The sequence below is a fragment of the Dama dama genome, chromosome 22, assembly GCF_033118175.1.
Source record: "Dama dama isolate Ldn47 chromosome 22, ASM3311817v1, whole genome shotgun sequence".
NCBI classification, from domain to species: Eukaryota; Metazoa; Chordata; class Mammalia; order Artiodactyla; family Cervidae; genus Dama; species Dama dama.
Genome location: NC_083702.1, coordinates 33160297 through 33184762, shown reverse-complemented (window position 1 = coordinate 33184762; position 24466 = coordinate 33160297). Strand labels below are relative to the sequence as shown.

At 36.3% G+C, this 24466-nt stretch overlaps 1 protein-coding gene across 3 annotated transcripts in view; it reads left to right on the top strand.

Annotated features, from left to right (window-relative positions):
* The window catches only part of SOX5 (SRY-box transcription factor 5), a 1090517-nt gene that overhangs the window by 631714 nt on the left and 434337 nt on the right, over positions 1 to 24466 (top strand). Inside the window, exon 1 of one of the 3 annotated variants that reach the window (XM_061125134.1) lies at positions 22181 to 22312. The exons of the other annotated variants lie outside the window; for them this stretch is intronic. Coding sequence (XP_060981117.1) covers positions 22275 to 22312 — 38 coding nt within the window. The 5' untranslated portion in view covers positions 22181 to 22274. Of the gene's footprint in view, positions 1 to 22180; positions 22313 to 24466 lie in introns of those variants that run through there. 3 annotated transcript variants of the gene reach the window in all.

The window sequence follows — 24466 nt, the reverse complement described above, 5'->3', positions numbered from 1 at the left end:
ATAGGCCATTCTAATTCATGTCATAGTATAAAATAGAATGCTGCTGTGATTAACTGTTGCCCAGCAAGAATATGTTATACGTTAACAGTGCACCCGTGCATACTGACATGCTATCAGGAAGTAAAAGGTTTCTGTGTTTCTCCAACTTAGTGAATGAGTCACTTAGCTGGGGGAGGGGACTATTGGCCACAAAACTTCAGATTCCTGCTTGTTAGAAAGTCATTGTGGAACACTGTCCTCACGCTTGAGCTCAGGTAAAATATTCCTAGTGTTTGCTGGTTTGATTATAAACCAAAAGAATGCAACTTGGAGCCATACCCTACCATCTTTGAAATGGTGCCTGACTCTATTATTTCATACATTTTGAACTTTTTTTTATTATGTGAACCTATCACTTTTCACCCTGAAAGTAAGTGGAGTAACAACTGACACCCCAACAATGAAAACTAAAGTGAGCTAGTTTATTAGTCTGGGCTAAAGCCACACTGAACAAGCAGAATTTAAATTGAAATAAAGTGTAAGATTGAGGGCAGAAGGAGAAGAGGGTGTCAGAGGATGAGTTGGCTGGGTGGCATCATCGATACAATGGACATGAACTTGGGCAAACCTTGGCAGATGGTGAGGGACAGAGAGGCCTGGCACACTGCAGTCCATGGGTTCACAAAGAGTTGGAGAAGACTGGACGACTGAAAAACAACAAAGTTTGAGTAGACGTTGTTGTTTAGTGGCTAAGTCATGTCTCACTCTTGTGACCCCATGGACTGTAGCCCGCCAGACTCCTCTGTCCTTGGGATTACCCAGGCAGGAATACCAGAGTGAGTTGCCATTTCCTTCTCCAGGGGATCTTCCCAACCCAGGGATCGAACCCATGTCTCCTGCTTGGCAGGTGAATTTTTTTAACCACTGAGCCACCTGGGAAGCCAAAGTAGACATTAGCCAAATAAAAATTTGAATAAACATTATTACAAACAGAGAAAACAGCAGATGACAGACGCCTTACTCCAGAGATGACTCAGTACATCCTGATAACAGAGATAAAACTGCTGTGCTTGGAACTTGGTAGCAATAAAGAGGTCTTGTGTAGGCCATAGTATGGGTGATGGATTTTATTCTAATTAAAAATGTGAAAATTGAAGGTTTTTAAACATGGGAAATAACTTGATTTTTTCTTTTTTCCAAAGGAGATAAACCTGAGTATTGTGTGTGGGTCAAAATCAAATGGTGGAAACAAGAGTGTGTAGAGACAGACTGAGAGGAAATTATAGTACTTTAGCAGGAGACAATATTCTTTTGTGGTGGCAATGACATTAGAGACAATGAAACAATTCAAGATACATTTAGGACATGGAACTAGAAAGACTTGGAGACAAATAGATTTGAGACCCTGAGGGACAGTGGCGAATATAAAGAATAACTGAATCCTAGGTTTTGGACCCAAACATTTGGATGGATGTTGACTCCATTTATCATGATAGAAAAATCGGGGTGAATAGTTGGAGAGGTGATGAGGTTTACTTTTGGGACAAGTTGAGTTTGAGGTGCTTATAAGACATCCAAGTGGAGATATAAATTAGAAGAGGGGTCTGAGATAGAAATATTGTTTTGGAGTCTTGAAATTTAGGCATTGTCAAAGTTGAAAGATTAAATGAAATTGTCTAGTGGGAGAGAGAAGAGTGAGAATTGATGCTCCAGTCAAGCAGCCGCAACATTCAGCCACAGCGTAGAAGGAACAACACTCAAAGAATTCCAAGAAGGGGCTGACAGAGAAAGATGATGAAAAACAGGGCTCTGCTGTAATGGAAATAATGAGAGGACAATGTTGAAGAAAGGAAGGCTTGGCCAAGGTTAAGAATTGAAGTTTCCTCTAGAGTTAGTAATATGGCGGTCATTGTCAATCTTAGAAATAGTAATTTTGGGAGTGCTGTGTGGGTGAAAGCTGTATTATGTTTCCTTGAGAAATGAATGTGAGGTGGTTAATGGTAACAGCAAAAGTAAAACACCCTTTTGGGGAAGTTTAGCTGAAAAGAGTTCAAGAACCAGTACTAGAGAGGCATGTAAAGTCCATGTTCTGCCACCTACTATTTGTTTGAACATGGAAAGTTATTTAATATCTCCGATTTTGTACCCCAATAGGATCTTACTAACAAGAGTGCCTACCTCAAAGGGTTTGTTGAAGAGTGTTTATGACAATGTCTTGCTACTTAGTAAACATTTAATAAATGTAAACTGTGCTTACCCTTGATCTAGATATTATAATATCCATGATATAATAGGGAGCTTCTCAGTCACAAAACTAAACTTCATATTCTTCAAAAAAAATTAGATGAAAACATCAAAGCCAGGCCAATCAATATAATGACAGAGAAATTAAGGTCTGTTTATCCTAAGTAATCATTTTAATTCTTATTATTGGTTTAAAAGTCTTTCCAGTTTCCTATTCTCTTATATCCAATTTTTTTTTTTACGTATTTCCTACTATTCTAACATGTCTCATTGCAGAGAAAAAATGCAGTGTTTTTGTTATAGACATTGGCTTAGATTGTTTTGAATTTATAAGGATATCTTAAAAATTATTGTTTGTAATCAGAGAAGACATTTATTTGGGAAAATATTATAGATAACTTACAGACCATACATTATCTTCCTATTTCTACTCCATGTTGCTTATTATCTGTATAATTTTACGAAAAGAAACTGTTTTGGCAGATACTAAATAACTAAATTAAAAATAATTTAGAATACCTTGCATACTTAGTACTTTTTATATTTTCTATTTATGTATATTTAATATGCCTTTTAAAAATACCAGTTGAGCTTTTCAGATTGCTCTGTTTCAATTGCTTTTTTTTTTTTTAGCTGTAATCCATCTATTTTAAACACAGATATTTCTCACATTTCAATTTAAAATGCTCAGTTCATTACTATGGACCCACCTAGTGTCGACTTCTCAAATTCATTTTTTTTTTTACCATATATGCATGCTTATTTTATACATCATATATATCATATAATAAATGAATTGCTTATATAATCTTAACATTTAAAAGCTCATTTCCAGAATCTTTATGTTTTTGTTTCCTTTCTTATGGCATGCACTGTGTGCTACATAAACAATCTGAGAATAATTGACTATGGGTTAAACATACAGCTGCTAGAAAACAATCTTATTGCTCTTTTCAGCATCATTCACTCAAGAGGAAAATGTAATCACTGGTATGAAGGGTAGTAGTATGGAGAGAGGTCATTTTACATAGGAATTTGTATGATTTATTCGATGCACTGGAGTTACTTTTCTAAGTTTATAAACAATACCTTATTGGCTGAAATAACTGCTAATACTTATATTGCATTTCACAGTTTATAAAGCATTTTTCATGTATATTGTAATATTAAATATTTATAACATCTTTGCTAGATAGAAATTGTTATCATCCCCAAATTACTAGTGAGGCAGCTGAGGATCAGAGAGGTATGAGGGTAGAATTGTGACTTGAACCTAAGTTCTCTGAATTCGCATAATAAATGTTTGTGTTGATTCCTAATACATTGCTCCTGAGATATTTTTGGGTATATAATCCAATCAATACATATCTGTTATGGCAAACTATGTATTCAGTATGCATATTACATAAAATTTGGTCTGGGTATCATGTACCTAAATTGTTCAGAAACTGGCCTGTCTGCAAATTACATTAATAAGATTACATTAACTTTACTGGGCAGTTCAGCATTGCGCTTCTGTAATCTTATTTCTCATCAAATAAAGTATTTTGTTTACATCAACTTAATTTTAATGTTTATTTTTAATCTATACAATATATTGAAACATAAAACTTATTACTTAGCTTTTAATGACAATCACTGCACAAAACTTCCTGCTTTTCAGTTTCTGCCAAAATAGAAACAGACTTGTTCCTTCCCCTTGTCTCAGAGGGAAAAAGTCCAGTACAGGCCATTTACCCAAGCAAATCTTTTAATGTGTTCACTTGCTTTGGGGGAGGGGGAAGCAGAGAAAGGGGATATTGGGTTTCTCTTTGTAAAGGAGAGGAAGAAATGAAAGGGAGAGGAAGGAAAATAAATGTTGTATTTTCATCCTTTCTCACCCTACACTTAACCTGGAAAACTGAATATGCAAAAGGACTGAATAGGCCTCTTTGAAACCTTGACTAAATAAGGCAGTAATCTGCATCAAGTAATAGACAACGCATAACTTCTAAGGTAGAATATTATTGTGGTCTGCTGGTCTCCAGGTGCTTCAGTGTCAACTGTTAAGAATGTAAAAACATAGGTCACTTAGCTCTGTAGGTGGGCCTAGTGGTCGTGGTTGTTAAATACTCAAAGAATCACATGAGGACCATAAGCCCCTATGCAGGGGGTCAGTACGCAGTTTTCCAGGAAGTTGTCCAGTGCTGGAGTGCCTTACCTGTGGCCTTCTTGCCTGAGGTCCTCACTGCTACCTGGCTGCAGTGGTCAGTGACTCTGAGGCCAGTGTCAATGGTCCAACATGCTCCGGCTGTCAGGGCTGAGCCCTAAGTAGTCAATAAAATTAAAGGACAAGCTGATAGGCAAGTAGGTCATTCCCTCAAACGTGGCTGTACAGGCCACCTGAGATTGAGGGGGACCCGTGTGTGCCCCTGACTACGTGCTCTGGACTCCAGGCATGGACAATTTGCACCCGCCCCCACGAGAAGGGCAGTGGGAATACTGCCCTACAAAGGCCATGGTAGATGGCGTCTGCGCAGGCCACGTTGCTGACGTCAGTGTGCACAACAGGCACGTTCCCTTCCGTATCCTGCCCGCGCAGGGACTGCTGGGAACCCCCGCCACCCTTGCCCTGGTCCTGGTCTTCGCTATGGCCGAGGTCTGCGCTCCTAGAGACTGATGCTTCAAGTTTAGTTCTTTGCGCATGCAGTCTGCCAGCTTTCTGATGTCATGGGTTACTGTCAGAGATTCATTTATCAAGGTGGGCCAGAACTTACCCTAAACATGTAAATATACTTTTGATTTTGTAGATATACTGATGCCCATATATACGTACTTATATGACCAAGCATACATTTGTATTTAAAGTAATCAAAGCCTTTATTGCCCAATTTGATGTACTTGAAGTATTCCTCAAGTATTCCTCTGCCATGCTTCCAGAATTTGATGTACTTGAAGTGTTTGAAAAACACTAAGGTAAATGGTCGTATCGGGTTAGCTGGTATATTACATGTATATATATGTAAGTATGTATGTAAGTTTTACTTATATATGTGGTAATCATATATGAATGAGTAATAAAGTATATGACCAACACTTAGGGAATTACCCATTGTTATTTGGACTTTACATATTCAAACAATGAATGATCTTCTCTAGGAGAGTATTATGTTGGCTTCCTTTTCAAGGTTGGCCTTGAAAGAGCAGTGTATGTTTTATTCTTCAGGACGTCCTATATTGGAACCCCTGTGCTAACTGGACAGCTATGTATCTTTCAGTGAGACATAAAGTCCTTAGTAACTCAGGCATGTCTTTTCTGCCTCAGGATTAGTTGCAAAGTAAATAAAGGGGATGTAGTGAAGGAGTGTTTCTGAGGAATACATGAGAATTGTGGGAAAAATGACAATTACAGTTGTATAGTATTTGAGGACAGTGAAAAAATTAAGAGGGCAGAAGAGTAAACTGTGATAAAATAACATATGGGACAATTTGAATGTACACTATAGCAACTGTTTCTTTGTATTATCGATATACTTTAAGAGAACAATTTAGTACTTTGTAAGAGACACTGTATTTAAATGAAATGAAATCTCATTTGTTGAAGAATTTTAAAACTTGAAATCCCTGACTTTTAAAATTGCTGAAATGCATGGATTTAAATAAAAATTAACATGTAGTATGTTATGAAATGTTTGTAAATACCTAGTTTAAATTTGTGTAATATTTTAATATTTATCTCCCTAAGATAATATATCTTAATTTTCATCTGCTGACATTTAGAATTATTTTTGATATTATGGTTTTCTAACTTTTTTAAGGTTTAGTGGAATTCTCTTCCATCCAAACTCTGCTCCAGCTGCTCCCCCCCACCCCAACTCACCATTATTCTCTAATTTAATTTTTCTAATTCCATCACCTAAGTTTTGGGGGTTTTTGTTTTTGAGAAAGTGTTCCAAGGCTAAACAAGTCTGGGGATGACTGCTTTATAATTAATCAGTCACAACTAGTTTATTAGCAGTCTAGTTTTATTTATAGAATGCATATTTAAATATTATACACTTTAAATGCATTTGCTATCTATGGGATAAAATTTGTAGTCTTTCAACATTTTGTGCTTAATTTGTTCCTGCCTGTGTGCATGCTGGACTTAGGATATAGTCAGCTGTTGTGATCCTGTTAAATGTATCTATGAAAGCTCTCTATGATCAGGTCATTAAATTAACAAGTCTGGTGTTCCCTGATACTGAATTTTGCTCTTCAATGAATATATCAGATTCAGAAATCAAGGACAATTCCTTGAATTCTGCATCTGCTTTTATAATTTCTTAAACTGTAGGTATGCAGACAGAACTGCTTATATGTGACCGAAAAGTGTGATTGTATGTATTTGACAGAAATTATAGAAAAGTAGAAATGAGATAAATTTACTGTTTTGAGCTAATAGAATGTAAGTGATTTCTCATTTGTGTTTTTCATAACTAATCTTATGTTCAGGCAGTAATTCCCACTTTCTCCTTTATTTCTTTAGTATCTTGACAGGATAGCTTCTTATTGGTTTAATTACTTAAGGATTTGTTCAAATATGTTTTCATTTAAGAGGGTATTTGCCGTTTTTTGCACTTAGGTGCATCCTTTAAAATGTTCTTTATGTAACAAGGTAGTTTCCTTTTAAGAGAATTCACTCACTTCCCTTAAGCTAAAAAAGGGTGGGCATCTTTAACATATGTGTTGGTATTTATCATTCCTCTGCCATGCTTCCAGAATATCAGAATGATAAGGGGAAATCATTAGATTCTCTCCATTTAATTTAACAGTTTTAATTGGGCAGGATCATTATTGCATTTTCTTTCAGTGAATTGTGGGTTGCTTTTTCAGTGAATCAAACTGTTCAGGTTGCTTATGAGGTTCAGCCCTTGGCATAATGTCACTAATGATTTCTACAGGACCTTGAAATAAAGCAACAGGAAAATCTATCAACAAAGAGATATAAATGGAATATTTTAGATCAAAAATAAGATTCAAGTCTTTGTACTGGAAGAAAAGGACAGCAGTGGGCAATTTCATACTTGATCATTGTAAATGCAATCAAAATGGCAGTTACTGCCTAATTGCCAAAATAGCATCTGGAAAAATGAATGGTAGTTGTATAAGACAGGGATTATTACCATTAATAAATTAATAAAGCCCATTACTTTTTTCCCTCAAAAACTTTTACATTTTAAATTTTCTATGTTTTTCCTTCTCTCACTGGTGCATGTTTCCTAGAGTATGCTGTCAGTTGATGCTTTTCTCTTTCTAGTATAACTTTTAATATGAAGACCCTGTGTTATTTGTAGATAGAGCCTTTTTTATGGAAGGGAGTAAAATATTTGTTTGTGTGTGTATGTGCATGGATGTGTGGGGTGTTTGCATGAATGTTTGCAGAGGGATAGAGGAAAGCTATGGAACTTATGGTTTCATTTTATCAGAGATGAACTCTTGTGTTATTTCAAGAGCATCTCTCAACAGTTACTGACTAAATTGCCAGAATCAATAGCTTTTTAAATAGGCCTCTTTTAGAAAAAAAAAAATGTCATTATGTCTGTCCTTTCCTGAAACTTTACTTTTTCTAGTTTAGTACTTTAGTCATCTTATTAAACAGACTTTCATACTTACAAAATAAAACCTACTTTTACTATGATACTTTTACACACTTCAGTTTTATATTTCCATCTCTAAGTTAGAAACCTTTACTCAGATGTTCTGCCATTATGTCAGATTCAACTTAGCATCACTTTTCCCACAAAAAATCCCAAGTTCCAAACTTCTGTTAATTCCACCACAGTCTTCCATGGACTTTGACCCTCCACCCCTTGTTGTTTCTTACACTTCAATCCTAGTGTAAGGAAGGCTTCTTTGAGGAGGTAATATTTAATCATGGTGTAAAAGCGATCATAGGGAGCACAACCTGTCATTGGGAAAAATCTTGTGCAATGGCCTGATACCAGGACAAACAGACATAGGGTCCCAAAGGCTCCTGATTTTTTCTTCAGGTAAGAGTATGCCGTGGGTATTATAGAACATCGAAATGTTCTGTGGATGGCCTGGAGGATACAATCATGAATAAGACAGAGCATCCATCTTTTTTAGAGCTTAGAGCTAAGTAGTTGGGACTTACTTTCTACCTGGAATTATGGCAATCACAAGAAGGATAACAGGTGAGGGATCAACATGGGATTCCAGTGGAGCCTTCTGCTTCAACAGACTTGAAGGGGGAGTAGCAATTAGCCTAATAAAAAGGGGTAAGGGAGTGTGGAAGAAGATGTTCCAGGAGGAATGTGCTTTTCACACACAAGCATTGAAGGAAGGATTAACAGGCTGCTTGCCAACAATTTTACCAGCCTGATATCGCAGGAGCTTGAAGTTCATAGCATGCAGGGAGAGATTTCATGACAGAGCATGAAGAGTCTAATATGACAGGTTAAGGACTTTTTATTTATAATTAGGCTATCATCTCTCATACTCTTCAAACTATATCCAATCCTCTTTTAAAGAAAAAAATTATATACCCCAAAGGATATATTCAGTAAGGTCTTTGAATTCAAGTTAAAAAAACATTTATTTCAGAAACTGAAATCATATTCTGTGAAAAGATCATTACATTGAGGATTATTATTAAAAAATGAGAATTCTTGTCTTTTTTAGTAGGTAAAGTACTTTTTAATAACAAAAATTACATATTAATTACTAACCTCTCAGAATAAGATGTGTGGGGTCTGATGTTACGAATCAAAGTAATATTGTGTATAGTTGATGAACAACCATTGGAAAGGTTTTATTTTAATTGGATGTGTACTTAACTAATATATGTATATTTAAATTTTATGAAAACATAATGGATTCACATTCAGAATAAAGAAAAAATATAAAAATCTTTCAAAAGCATATAGCAGAAGGGCTTTAATCTCATAGCTATCTTCCTTCTGTCCAGTTCTGACTTCCCCCTCCCTACAATTATAACCATTTTTATTTCATTTTCTTGTATATTCTTTCAAAGTTTTCTTATGTACATATCAGCAGAAAGGAATTTGACATCTTATTTTCACAAATGTAGCACATTTTACTCACAGTGCTCAGATGTATACCTTGCTTTTCTTCACTACATGCATGTGTGCATACACACATACACACACATGTATATGGGCTTCACAGGTGGCAATAGTGGTAAAGAACTCGCCTGCCAGTGCAGGGGACAAAAGAGATGCAGGTTTGATCCCTGGGTTGGGAAGATGCTTTAAAGGTGCGCATGGCAACCCACTTCAGTATTCTTGCCCAGAGAATCCCTTGGACAGAGGAGCCTGATGGGCTACGGTCCATAGAGTCACAAAGAGTCAGATACAACTGAAGTGACTTCACGCCCGTGTGTATGCATACACACACACACACCAGAAATTTTTATACTGAGGATATTTGGTATCAGTGCATACTTACATTCTTTATTCTTTTGTTAATAGCTTTGTAGTTTAATATGGCTTTGTTGTTTCCCTGATTAATGACCTTTGGATTGTTAACAGTTCTATGCCATTATGTGCTGTTCCACAGTAACTAACTTTGAATACATGACATCCTGCACATTTGAAAGTATATCTCTAATAAATTCCTAGAAGTGGAATTGCATTTGTGATGTTGGTAGTTATTTTCAAATTACTGTCCAGAAGGTTTATATTGATATACATTTCTACTGGTAATATACAAGAGCACATGTTTCCATAAGTCACCAACAGATTGTAAGTGTTAGTAAGCTTTTGCTGTGTTAACAAACAAGGCCACTGTCTCCATGGGTTACTGTTTCTAAAAGAATCTTTTCTTGCATGTGTAACATGAAGTCTCTGTGGGTCAGCTGTGTTTTGACCTTATCGAACTAAGTCTCTTCTCATTTCTAGTACCCAGGCTGATTGAATAGCCCTTATCTGAGATATACTGTTTTCATGGTGGAAGACAGAAACAAGATAAGGTGGCTGAACCGAATCAGACATTCACAGAGAAAGCTGCATATTCCATTGACCAAAGCACATAACATGTCTAAGATAATGTCAGTGGAGTAGGAAATGAAATCTGTTGCAAGGGAATTTAACAAGGGAGAGAATAAATTATTTATGAGTGAATAACACAGTCTAACAAAATGTTTAATTTTTCATTTTTGCCAAGCTAATAGGTTAACAATATAATAATCACCCTGTAGTTATAAACTACATTTATGTTAAAGGATATTGAGCATCTTTTTCTTTGTTTAAGAACCAATTCTGTTTCCTTCTCTTTGAATAAGTTATACCCTTTGTTTGTTTCCACTATTGGATTGTTGACTTTTCCCTCATTGATTTAAAACGACTCTTTATGTATCATGGAGGTTGTTGAATTCCTTTGATATAGGTTGCATAAACTGTTTTTCCAAACTAGTAAGACTATTCCAAGTTTATACAGCAGTTTACTCATGTTCTCTTCTGGTAGATTTATGGTTTTATTCTTTACATCTAAATCTTTATCCATTTGGAATTTTAAAAATTATTTTTCTTATTTGTTTATTTTTCAAGGCAGACTTTTTAATTAGTTTGTCTAGTATTTTAGGCATAGGCTGGTATTTTAACTTGAACTTATTAAATCTATACATTCATTTAGAGAGAAAGCATATTGATGCTACCTATCCAGGAACATAGTATATCTTTCCATATTGTGTTAAAGCATTCTTCAGATAGGTCTTTATATGAATGATTTTATTCTTAGATATTTTATCTTTTGTGTTACTAATACTGATGAGGTCTTTTCTTCCCATTATCTTTTGATAACTGGCTGTTATGTATACAAAACTTATTGATTTCTTTATACTACATTTGTTCTCTGTTGTAATTCTGAATTCTCATAGTGCTTCTGAGATTTTCAGTTGATTCTCTAATCTATATTTTCTTAATTCCAACAAACTGATACTAAAATTCTTGAAGGTCAGAAAATAAGTTATTTTAAAACCACTTGTTACTTAAACTACCCACAGAATTTTGTTTCACTGAATAATACTTTTATCATTTTATCTTTGGTGTGATAACTTTCAAAAGTAGCTTTCTTGTAGAGTAGAACAGGCACGAGGTTTGTAATTGGAAGAAAGTGAAGTTGCTCAGTTTGCGACCCCATGGACTATAGCCAACCAGGCTCCTCTGTCCATGGGATTTTCCAGGTAAGAATATTGGAATGGGTTGCCATTTCCTTCTCCAGGGGATCTTCCTGACCCAGGGATCGAACCCTGGTCTCTTGCATTGTAGGCAAACACTTTACCGCTTGAGCCACAAAGGAAGTCCGTGGGTTCAAGTGGTTTTGCCTATTGTTAGTTATGTAATCCAAAGATAGATAATTTTTGTTCCTGTACTTCACTTGCCATTTCAGTGACGTGGAACTAACATTCATAACTGATACATTCCAGATTTGTTTTGAAAATTAAATGAATTAACCTGTGTGAAAAGTATAGATTTCTAGTTAGTAAGAACTTGATAATTTTTTTATTGGAACAGAAAGTCCATGTTTTGCAGTAGGTCCTAATTCCTTGGGGAAAAAAAAATGTTTATCTTTGTGCCCTCACCTTTGATCAGAGTGCTGTGGCCAGAAAAGGGGCTCATAAAAAACATAAAAATCGTTATGTGTATTTGTTTTTTTCCCCTCAATAAGTCTAGTAAAATTCATTGAACACACTCAATAATAGAAAAATGCTTACTAAGATGACTTATACTTTTAAGAATAATGGTTCACCTGTAAAGGCTGAGTAAATCTGAAGTTTGATCCCCAAACCAGGAGGGACATGCATTTTAATTTTTTTAAGGTATGCATGTGGTGCTGGCATATCTTACAAATTCCTAAAGTCTTTTACTATATGCTTTAACTTTAGGTGAAAAGTGAAAGTGAAGTCGTTCAGTCGTGTTCGATTCTTTGGGACCCCATGGACTATACAGTCCAGAATTCTCCAGGCTAGAATACTGGAGTGGGTAGCCTATCCCTTCTCCAGGGGATCTTCCTGACCCAGGAATCAAACCGGGGTCTCCTACATTGTAGGCAGATTCTTTACCAGCTGAGCTACCAGGAAAGCCAAATAAATGTTTCAGAATACAGACCCATGATTTGTTTAAAGGGCTTCCTTGGTGGCTCAGATCTGCCTTTATTGCAGGAGACCCAGGTATGATCCCTGAATTGGGAAGATCCCCTGGAGAAGGGAATGTCAACTCACTGCAGTATTCTTGCCTGGAGAATTCCATGGACAGAGAAGCCTGGTGGGCTACAGTCCGTGAGGTCACAAAGTCAGACATAGCTGAGCAACTAGCACACAGACACACAATTAAGTACTTTTAAATACTAATGCACCATTTGACACCTAAATAGTTCTTCAACTTCAGGGAAATTTACAAATATCAGTATGTCTTTTTTCCCATTTATGAAAGTGTGCATTATAAACAATGATGTTTTAATATATAAAGGTGGTTTACAATACAAGTGTAAATTAAACATTCTATCCATGCTTACTAAATAATTGTATGAATATATTCTTTTGATAATATCTATTTTCTTTAATCCTGTGCATAGTCTGACTGAATTATTTTCTAAATTGTGGCAGTAAGTCATTTTAGTTAACAGTAGTGTGGAGGGAAAAAAAAAAGAAACTGTGTATTTGGCAGGAGTTCTACACAGTGTCCACAAACTTCATTTTAAAAAGTAGGTTTTCTTGAACACAATTTACCTGTCAGGATTTCTCCCATTTCAACTTTTCAGTTTGAGTTTCTCATTTGATATTTTGAAATTTTAGATAAAGACAGAATCCCTTGTGTTTATTTCTCCCTGCAATGCCAGTCACTGTCATCACACAATGTAACATGTTCAATATAGTAATAAACTGCCTTTACTTCTCTCATTAAATCAGATAATACCAATAAATGTAATTGCACTTAGAAAAAAATGAAAGTTGTGACTTGAAAGTTTAAGCACAAAATTTTCAGAATCACAAATAGGTGAATTTAGTGATAAAATTAGTTCTTTAGAAATGTGTTTTTGTGTGTGTATGTGTGTGTTGACCAGTTGAGTTCTTCTAGTCGTTTTAACGTAATTGAACTTATCCAACTAATTAATCAAAGATCTGCTGGAGAGGGGATAGGATACCCACCTCCAATACTATTGGGCTTCTCTTGTGGCTCAACTGGCAAAGAATCCACCTGCAATGCAGGAGACCAGGGTTCGATTTCTGGCTTGGGAAGATCCCCTGGAGAAGGGAAAAGCTACCCATTCTAGTATTCTGGCGTGGAGAATTCCATGGACTGTTTAGTCCATGTGGTCACAAAGAGGCGAACAGGACTGAGCGATTTTCACCTCAGTTAATCAGATACTTTTCTTCACAATCTTTTATGAATTAATTAATTTTATATTTATTTATTTTGACTGACTGTGTCTTCACTGCAGCACTTGGTCTTCTCCAGTTGCAGCTCATGGTCTTAGTTGCTCCAGAGCACCTGGGAGCTTATTTCCCTGACGAGGGAGTAAACCTCCGTCCCCTGTATTAGAAGGTGGATTCCTAACCACTGGAGCACCAGGGAGGGCCCTTCACTGTCTTATTTTGTGGATGTAGAGTTATCACATACTTTAAGGGGTTAAAATAAAGTACAAGAATTGTTCTTAAAACATTTTTAAAAATGGAACATTTTTAAACTGAAACAAAACTGAGAAGGGTTAAGAAATTTTATTTTGCAGATTATAAATTGATTTATCAAAGAAGAGATTATAGAATTGGAATATGAGAGTTGAGAAGGACTTTAAAAATCATCTTCCCTGAGATGTTAAAAGTGTAGGCAAGATTGCATCACCAGTGAGGAAGGAATTGAGGCTCTCCTAGAGCTCAGGCCTCCGTACTTTCAGCTCAGTCATGCTTTTTTCTTCTCAGCTGTTCTAGATGTAAGTAGACTGAACATTATTAATAGGTAACATTTTCATTTACTGTGAATAGGATATATTTGTCATTTAGTTAATATGCAAGCAAAGAAGAATATAGAGAGTAGACAAAGTGGGATCAAAAATGAAACTAACTGTTCAAATATTTTCATATATTACTCTATTTTCCCTTATTTCTGTTCTGATTAGTTAATATTAAGAAATAGCTACCTCAGCTACAGTGGAAAAACTTCCCTGAAAGGTGTACACTAAAATATTTTGTAGAAATTATCTAATAAATAAGAATCTAAGCCACACTGTAGCAATATTACTACTTTTCACTTTGCTGCTGCCTCTAGGTAAAATATCAGTTTAGTGTGTTCCCTAAATTTCTTTCCTAGTTGAGAAATACATTAACAGAAAGTTCGGTGATCAAAAAGTGCACTTTTAAAAGTATGATCCCATTTGGATAGATTCTCTTCTCATGGGTTATATGGATTTTTTTTTTTTTTTTTTTTTTTACTAAATAGGAATCTTGACTTTTACCACCAGAGTGATTGGTTAATGTCTTTTCCAGCCTCTTGAACTGACAACAATTAGACAACACTACTTAACACAAGGAGAGATGATTGTGTAATGAGTAAAAAAGTAAAAGTGTGAGTTAGATTAATCTTCCTAATAGGTACCTTTTCTTAAAATGATTCTTTCTGTAAGACAGAAATTTTACTTCAGAATAGTTACATGGTGACCAGAAGGTGATATTCAGTTGGTAAATCATGTTTAACTCTTTGTGACTCCATGGACTGCAGCATGCCAGGCTTCCCTGCCCTCTCTCAGATCACGTCCATTGAGTAGGTGATGCTGTCTAATCATCTCATCCTCTGCTGGCCCGTTTTCCTTTTGCCTTCAATCTTTCCCAGTACCAGGATCTTTTCCAGTGAGTCGGCTCTTCACAATGAGTGGCCAAAGTATTGGAGCTTCAGCTTCAGCATCAGCACTTTCAATGAATATTGAGGACTGACTTCCTTTCAGATTGACTGGTTTGATCCCCTTGCTGTTCAAGGGGCTCTCAAGAGTCTTCTCCGGCACCACAGTTTGAAGGCATCAATTGTTTGGTGCTCAAGCCTTACGTCCAGCTCTCACATGTATACGTGACTACTGGAAAAACCATAGCTTTGACTATACAAACCTTTGTTGGTAAACTAATGTCGCTCCTTTTTAATATGCTGTCTAGGTCTGTCATAGCTTTCCTTCCAAGGAGCAAGTGTCTTTGAATTTCATGGCTGCAGTCACCATCGACAGTAATTTTTGAACCTAAGAAAATAAAATCTGTTTCTGCTTCCACTTTTCCCCCTTCTATTTGCCTTGAAGTGATGGGACCAGATCCCATGATCTTATTTTTTTTAGTGTTTAGTTTCAAACCAGCTTTTTGACTCTCCTCTTTTACCCTCACCAAGAGGTTCTTTATTTCCTCTTCACTTTCTGCCATTAGAGTGGTAACAGCTGCATAGATACTTGCATTCTGACAGAGGATGAGATGGTTGGATGGCATTACCGACTCGATGGACATGAGTTTGAGTAAGTTCCGGGAGTTGGTGGTAGACAAGGAAGCCTGGTGTGCTACAGTCCATGGGGTCGCAAAGAGTCGGACACGACCGAGCGACTGAACTGAACTGAACTGAATTGCACAAGTAGGCCCCCTTTATCTGCAGTTTCACTTTCCCTAGTTTCAGTTACCCATGGTCAACCATGACCTGAAAATATTATATAGAAGATTCCAGAAATAAAAGATTCATAAGTTTTAAGTTGTGCACCTACTCTTAGTAACATGATGAAATCTCACACCTTTCTGTCTTTGTTCTGCCTGTGATCCCCATCCATTGATGATATTATGACTCTAACCCAGGATGACTCAAGCACATTGATCCTCTTCCTGACATATTATCAGAAGGTCAATAGTAGTTTAATGCTATCCAATGCCTATGTCTTTCACCTCATCTCATTACATAGGCATTTTATCATCCCACATTACCACAAGAAGATAGGTGAGTACACTATAATAAGAAAAGTGAGGGCTACTGTATTTTCCTGTGGAGCCCCCAAATCATAATCACATTCATAAAGATAGCATTTAGAAATTATTTTTAGAAAGAGAGCCAAATTTTATGATGAGTATACTAATTCTGATATTTATTATCACCATGAAGTTGGGATGAGGGTACTATTCTTTGTTGTTGTTGTTGTTGTGTTAATCACTCAGTTGTGTCCAATTCTTTGTGACCCCATGGACTGTAGCCCTCCAGGCTTCTCTGTCCATGGGATTCTCCAGGCAAGAATACTGGAGTGGGTTGCCATTCCCTTCTCCAGGGGATCTTCCCGACCCACGGATCAAACCTGCGTCTCCTACATTGCAGGAAGATTCTTTACTCTCTGACCCACTAGGCAAGCCTCGTCTTTAACTGTTTGTAGTTGTTGTATAAAGAATAATCTTTAATATGAAGTTATTTGTGAGGATGGAGTAATCATCACTCAACCTAACTTTGAAGTTTAAACATTCACTTAGCATCAAAACCGCTTTAGAAGCACTTTCCTGTACACTTGATATTTAATAGTGTTTAGGGTATATTTGAGATAAAATAGCATTTGATGCCTTTTGGGAACTTTGGAGGAAAGTTACCATTTCTGCATTTACTAGTTTTGGGACATCAGACAAATACTTTGTAAGCCATGGTTCCCTCATTTGTAGTTGGGATGAAACAACTTACATAGTTGTTTCGAATATTAAATGTAATTATTTTATATACATCACAGATACTGGTAGAAAGTACTCAGATACTGAGAGCTATCACTTTTAAATTACTAAAAATTGTTCTGAAGGAGATAAATGGTAAAACATCAAACAGTGGGAGCTATTACTGGGAATGGCATCATGTCTTTTAGAGAAGTATGAGACTGGAGTTTCTAAGGCGATCACATTCTTTAAGTGTTGTTGAAGAACACTAGTTGGCCAAAAATGTGATCTGAGGACAATTCATATGTTTATTCTAACTAACCAAGTAATAATACAGAAGAGTGTGAGGATGGAAAAACCTTGAACTTATAGACCATTGTATGTCAATTTTCTTGCATAAATGTGTATGGGGAATTAAAATTTAGGACTTTAAAAAGGAAGAAATATTACTGAATTTCTTAGGTGTGTTTCTAAAGAAATTCAATTACAGGACTTTATTCTACTCTAAGTCAGAGTTTTAATCTGCCCCTGATTGATCAGTGGTGAGCTCACCAGGTATTTGGTTTGGTGAATGGCTCACAGATGTACATTGATTGGAAGTTCTTTTTTTTTCTTTTTTTTAATAAACATTTTGTGACAAAGTTAAGTAATTTCAGGGGAAAAAAAAGTGAATATTTTCTTAATGTCTATTGAGGCAGGTTAAGGCAATATGATAATTGGTATTGTCTGACACTGGTATTAATTCATTGTAGTTATAATATTAAAAGTTTCGTTTCTCAAAAATAACCTTACAAATTCCATAAACTGATAATAGGAACATATATCAAATATTAAGATGCTATCTGTACCTGTGACTACATATTTTAGTTATTAAAACAAAAGCTGTTCAACAATTCTGTTTTAAAATAGGGGAATGGATTTTCTTCCTTTTAAAATGAGAAATATTAGAAAAAACTGGCCTGAAACAGTGGCTGAAAGAGGTTAAATTTGGAAATAACTTGTTTATCATTGTAAAAGATTCTGATATTCTCTTTGAGAATTCTCCAGCAGTATTCACTAGCATATCTTATTTTTTCCCAGCTTATGTGAGTATCATTTTTATATCTACAATGGAAACAACATAAGCTCAAAAGCACACTTTTTTCAGCTTCATCCCATTTTCCATAATACTGCTACAGCTATGTCAAAGAGACTCATTAAATGTTTTATGGGCTTTCTGTTGTAGTTTGTGCTTTGGTTCCCTCTGAAGATGTATTTATATTCGTATCTGTGTTTGTAGATCATTTTGTATTTCCCACCAATTTAATTATTGTTCAGTAAGTTCTTGTCATTGCTTTTCTTTCACTTGTTTTTGGTTTTAACTTTGCTTACCATATTTACCTTGGGGAGCCTGCATATGAAACAATTACTTTGAATTTTGCTTATATATATTTTTAAAATTAAATTTATTGGAAAATTTTCTTGATTCTACTTTTAAGGCCACAGGCTGTAACATGCTGTTAAGCACTTAATAAATGTTCAGTGAATGATAAAGTATATCTCAGTTTACATGCATTATGAAGCTTCCTGGAGAGCTACCTATAATAGTATAGCAAAGTCACATTGAGGTAGACATTAATTCTAATGTACAAAATACCAGATAGATAACCAATTGAATGTCTTGAACTGTTCAGGTAATTGATAAATAATAGAGATTTATTTAACACATATGTGCTAGTTACTAGCACATATTTAATATTTCAACATTTCAACATTTAATGTAAAATAAAAAGATTTTTAGTAACAATTTACTATTAAGCATCAGGTTGCTTGGATCAGTTCAGTTATTTAATAAAAGTATCAATGACAGGATTTGAGAGAATACTTTGAAACTGCCTTCTCTTTTGCTGACTTCTAAAATCTTGCAAAAGATATTAATTTGCAAGGTACATTCAAATGAAAGAAAACTTTTGCAGCCTAGAGAGGTACATTTAAAACTATTTCATTCATCCATCAAATGCCGCACTAATTTAGTGACAATGAGATTATATCAAATTTAAATTCATTAACAATTATGTAAAAGCCTTTTAAATCACTTAAAAAATCCCAGGTACCATCTTGGGATTTTCATTGAGCTATAAAATTCTGGAGTGTTATTTTATTATGTATTATGGTATCAGACGTGAACTAAGACCTGGCTTCAAGAAACAAATGGGCCACTAACCAGCTGTAAGACTTTAAATTCCTTTTGCCCAAGTTTAAACACTAGGAAACCTATTAGGAATATATGTACCCATACACTTTTCTATGCTGCATATGATCTGTGAGTTAATCTATGTGAACAGAATTCTTTATGAGCTTGGAGTTCCATTAGTTCCAATCATCATTATTAGGATACTCATTATTATATCTGACAAATTTTCTATCTAGTTCCTAGTCTGTTCCATGCCATTTAAGGATAATTTTCAAAGAAATAGTTTGTATTTTTGAAGGGCTGCAGGAATGTTTATATAAAATATTAGGATCTTAAACTAACTTACAAACCATAACAGTTTCCTATATGTCCTTTTTTGTTTATTTGGCATGTATGTACTTACACATGCACATATTAAATGTCTATAAAAACAAAGCCAAAGATAAGGGTGATTCTGATATTAGCATCTTTCCTTTACACTACAGTTGGCCTCAAACACTCATGCTCTCTTTCTTACCTGCTCTGGTGACCTTCTGAATCAGAGTTTTAGAGAAACAACCAGAGGTAGTAGCTGTAGCAAGATAGCAGCTGGGACCATACGGATCTCAGCATCCTGCCTTATGGCCATTATCTTTGTTTCTATCTTTATGCTGCCACTGTGTCTCCTTCTTGTGTTCTCCCCGCATCCCCTCCTCACTGCCTCCTACTCTTCCTGACTTAGCTCCCCACTGCCCCTTGTACCTTACCCTTCCTCCTTCATTTTTCTCTGTTGATACAGGATGAACCAAGATTCCCTAATTAAGACTTTAAAAAAAAGACTGTTTTTTAAAGTGTATGTAGCCAGGCAGCTACCATTTCCTAAATCCCATAACCACCATTAACAATAGAAAAATTATTTTTGTATACTTTATCAATTAGACTATATTAGATTGTAGGGCCCTTAAGTGCTGAAATAATAGATATTTAAAATAAATGCAACAACTTTCTCATTTTTCTCTGTAGGAATGGGTTGTTGCTGTAATAAAAAATAATTTGAGGCTAATGACAAGAAAGTATAGTGAGTAATATCCCTTCCCCTTCCCCAACTGCTGAAAATGAAAATCATGTCAGCATCCAGTCATTTTTGCCACATCCCTTGTTAACAGCTTTTTCAGGGTGGGTCATAATTCTGTGTTTTGTTAGTGTCTTAACTCCATAGTGACATGCTTAAATCTTATTCCACATTGATTCTGTAGTGTATATATATGTATTTTTAGGATAGCCCGTGAATGATGGACCTCATTATTAAGTTATTATCAACTTTGGCAAAAATTTTATAACCTTTGAGTGAAAAATAAATTGATTAATATGATAAGGTTAATAATTGATTTTGCTCTTTGGAATTTGTGTGTACTGTCTCACTGTGTATGTCTCAAAAAGTAAACTTACTGTCTGACTGTCGCCAGGAAAAAAAAGTGGGACCTAATCAAACTGCTGTGGGGTCAACCCTTGTGGTTTTAAAGGCCCTTAATGTTGTCCAGCTGCAAAATAAAAGGGATTGGGAGGGGAAGCTGGAAGGAGTGGAGGGGGTTGGGGGGGAATGTGTGGAAAAGAACAGGGAGTCTGGCTTTTATTTTTTTTTTTTTAAAGTGAGTTCAGTGCCAGCCTGGACATTGGCTGTGCAGACTATTGAGCCATTGTCTGCTCCATTTCCAGAATAGCCCCCAGTTAATCACTTCGGCTTTGAAGGGAATTTCCTCGTGGAATTCTCCACAGAAAATCTAATCAACTGACCTGCCCTCTCAACAATGGAAGGCTTTTTTTTCTCTCTTTCCCTTATTGGGGCGGGCTCTGTAATGTAGCCTTTTGTGCCGAATGAACCCTCCCAGTAGGAGTGGAGAGCGTGTGTGAGTGACTGAGTGTGTGTGTGTGTGTGTGTGTGTGTGTGTGTGAAGAATGCACACTATCTCGTGTTGGTGAGTGTGTGCTCACTCCCTGACCAGATGCTGCGGTGCACGGGGCAGCCACCATCTCTGCATGCGTGTCTGTGTAAGTCTCTCTCTCTGTGTGTATGTGCCTCTGTGCTTCTGTCATTTCATGTCAAAGGTACATTACCTGATTACCTTCCTCGCCTGCCAGATTTTTATCTAGATAATTGGAACTGCTATGGAGGCTGTGCCTTGCCAGCCAGCTTAGGAGCCGCAGAGCCCTAGTTTGTCCACCTTGTTATCTGTGGCTGCCTGGGCAGAGGAAATTAAAGAGATCCCCCGTCAGGGGAGCGCTTCCTGCCCGACTTCCCCAGCCATCCCAAGCAGGACAGTTTGTAAGGACCATCTTTTTGTTTTCGTCTGTTGGTTTGGTGTGGGGTTCTGTTCCCTGGAGTGTGTGTGATTTTGGCACGTGGACACCTTACCCCTCCACCTCGCACATCGTGTTTTATGGAGTTTGGAGCTGAGGAAACTTTGGTTGGGTTGCCAGGACGTTCGCACCACTTTGTGGAAAGCGCGAGCTAACAGTGAGACCGACAGAGTGAGTGACAAGTTGTTTACAGGTTTCCTTGAAGGGGCCTCTGCTATATTTCAATCTGTCAAAGTTGCTTTTCTTCCCTCAGAACAATGCCTGATTGTTGTGTGCAAGTGTGTGTCTGTGTGTATGTGTGTGTGTGTGTGTTTCCGTGTGCGCACCGAGAGAGCCTAGAAAGGGGTGAGAAGGCATAACAATTCTTTGTGTAAAAATGCTATTACTAACATTTAATCTTTTTGCTCAATGAGTTAATCAATGCAGTGGAATCGGGGTTGGGTTCGTGCACAGATTTCTCGTTTAATCAGTAGCAAATGCATTTTCAAAAATCATATTTTGTGTGTGTGTGTGTGCATGCGTGTGCGACTTTTATTATTTAGAGGAGAGAGTATGGGAAACACACTAAATGAGTTGACTTCTCACATTTGGTGGTGTCTGGAAGGGAGAGTTAAAAGGAAAGGACAGGCTCCCTGAGGTTGTCTAGTGCCTTGCAGCCCGAGCGTGCGGCTGGAGGAGGGGGGAGCGGCCAGACCCCGCTGCTGGAAGTGCGCTACCCCTTTAAGAGACTGGTCAAGGAGTCCTAGGAGTGGGAGGGGGGAGAGGGGGAGAGGGGGAGAGAGATTGAGAGAGAGAGAGAGAGAGAAAATCAATTGGTTTAGAAGGTTTGGACTCACTTGACAGGTTCAGTTGGAGACGATCATAGGTGGCTGCTGTGACAAAGGGAAATTGTGCTTTTCCAGCATGCTTACTGACCCTGATTTACCTCAGGAGTTTGAAAGGTGAGTACAGTTTTCCCCCTCTGATATATTGAAGTGCAACTCTCCCATTTTACAGTAGTCTCTGAATCCATTGGAAGATGCTCGCCTAAAACGTGTTTGTTAGAGAAGCTTTTAGCGAGTGCTTCTGCAGTCTTGTTAGCTGATTTTTGTTGTGATTGCCCAGACCAAATGGAACTGATTTGCAAAGTCTCCGAGATCTCTGCTAATGTTTCTAGGTTGTGTCCTATAACAGGAAATTAAATGAACATTAAGCATCTCTCTCTTTCTCCCACTCTCTGCTTTTCTCTTTCTCATTCACTCTCTTACTCTCTTCCTTCATTGATATTTTTCTCCCCTGCCACACCTTTTAAAAATGCTTTTGTGAAGAATGTTACAATTTTCAACATTTGTGTGTCGTAATTTCTGGGGTGACAGAGGGCTTTGGTGGTGATTAAAACGGACGCTATAAGTTCCTATTTGATCCTTCTGTAAAACTTTGGAAGCTGCTCAGTAAAGCACATGACCTTTTGTTGATATAAGAGAGCGGATTTTTTTTTTTTTTTAAAGAAAATGTAACATCACAGTAATCTATTAGTACATTACTCTTGAAATGTCAAAAAAAAAAAAAGAAAGAGAAATGGGGATGATCCCTTTCTAAGTTTTATGGCCACTTTTTGTACTGTCTTAAGTTAAATTTTGATTTATTTTATTTTCTATTTTGCTCTGATGGGAATAAGTTTATTTGTTATTAATATTTCTTATTAGAGAAATATGCGCTAATACCCTTCCATTTGATGTTGCAAGTAAAGAGGGCTTTGAAAGAATTTTAGCCCTCTTCGTGTTCCTCTAACTACACATTGCAATTTTTAAATTTGAGTTCTTATCCCAGCATAAGTTCATTTTTTGGAACTATAAATAGAATTTTGTTTGCCATTAAAAAGAATTCAAACTTTGTATTCTGTATGGTGAATTAGAAAAAAAGCTAAAAAAAGCCAGGATGCATGATACCCAGGCTTTTTTTTTTTTTTTTTTTCATTTTCATGAAAGCTACCTTCTGTATAAACATTTGTTGTATCTGACTATGCAATGCAAGCTAGGTGCTAGACCAGCTGGTTAAAAATATGCTAAGTCAAGCTGTTCATCGCTCAAAAGACTGAATTTGATATGAAAAGACGAAAAAAGAAAGGACAAAGATTAAAACATTCTAGAAGTGAAGCAGTGGAAGGGAAGAAGGGTATTGAGAATAAAATAATGCTCGAATGTGGTCATATATTAGAGAAACCAACATCAGATCAGGGAAGAAAATAAAATAGCCAGTACATATACTTTAATACTGTCTTCTTTCATTTCCTCTTCTTTTTTTTTTTAAACTTAAGATGCATCTTCACTACATAATTCCAGTGAATGGTTGAGCTTTCTTAACAGTTTTGGGTGATTTTTTCCCCAGAGTTCTGTATATTAACTCTTCAAAATAGTTAGCTTTTTTGGGTAAACATAGCCTGTTTCATATGTAGATATTGAAGTTGTTTATATTGGAACATACTATCGCTTAATAGTACAGTGAGTTTTCTAGTATGTACAGAGCAGCACTGAAATGATAGTATACTTTAACGCTATACTTTTCAAAAATAAAACTCTGAGTCTGATTTGTAAGTCTGTCAACCTGACTATTCTTATAAAAAGGTAGTTACATATTAACAGGCTGTAGCCTATTCCTTTATATAGGCAAGCTTTCCTGCTGTGAACTTTATTTGTATCTTTTCAATTATCTCTTTTTAAACTAAACTTTTCCATTTGCTATTCTGATACTCAAATCTCTTTAACATTTTTTTTTTCCTCCTAGTGAGAATTTCATTTTTTATCACCCAGAGGCATGCTTTTCTAACTGCCTAATTAGATAAGCCAAGTGATAATCAATAGAGTTGTCAGTATAGACAGCATATTTGGAAATATTAGTGGCTAAAATAATTTTGAAAAATGTCCTTCAATGCAGAATTTCTTAATAATTTCCCCTGTGGTTATAATTGGTAGTACATACAAAATCTCAGTAAATCATTACTATTTGTTTACATTGAATATGTACGGCTGAGAGTATCTGTAGTTACCCACACAGAGTATATATCATGCAGACTCAATATTGAATATTTATATTCTCCATAGGAGGTATATATGCTG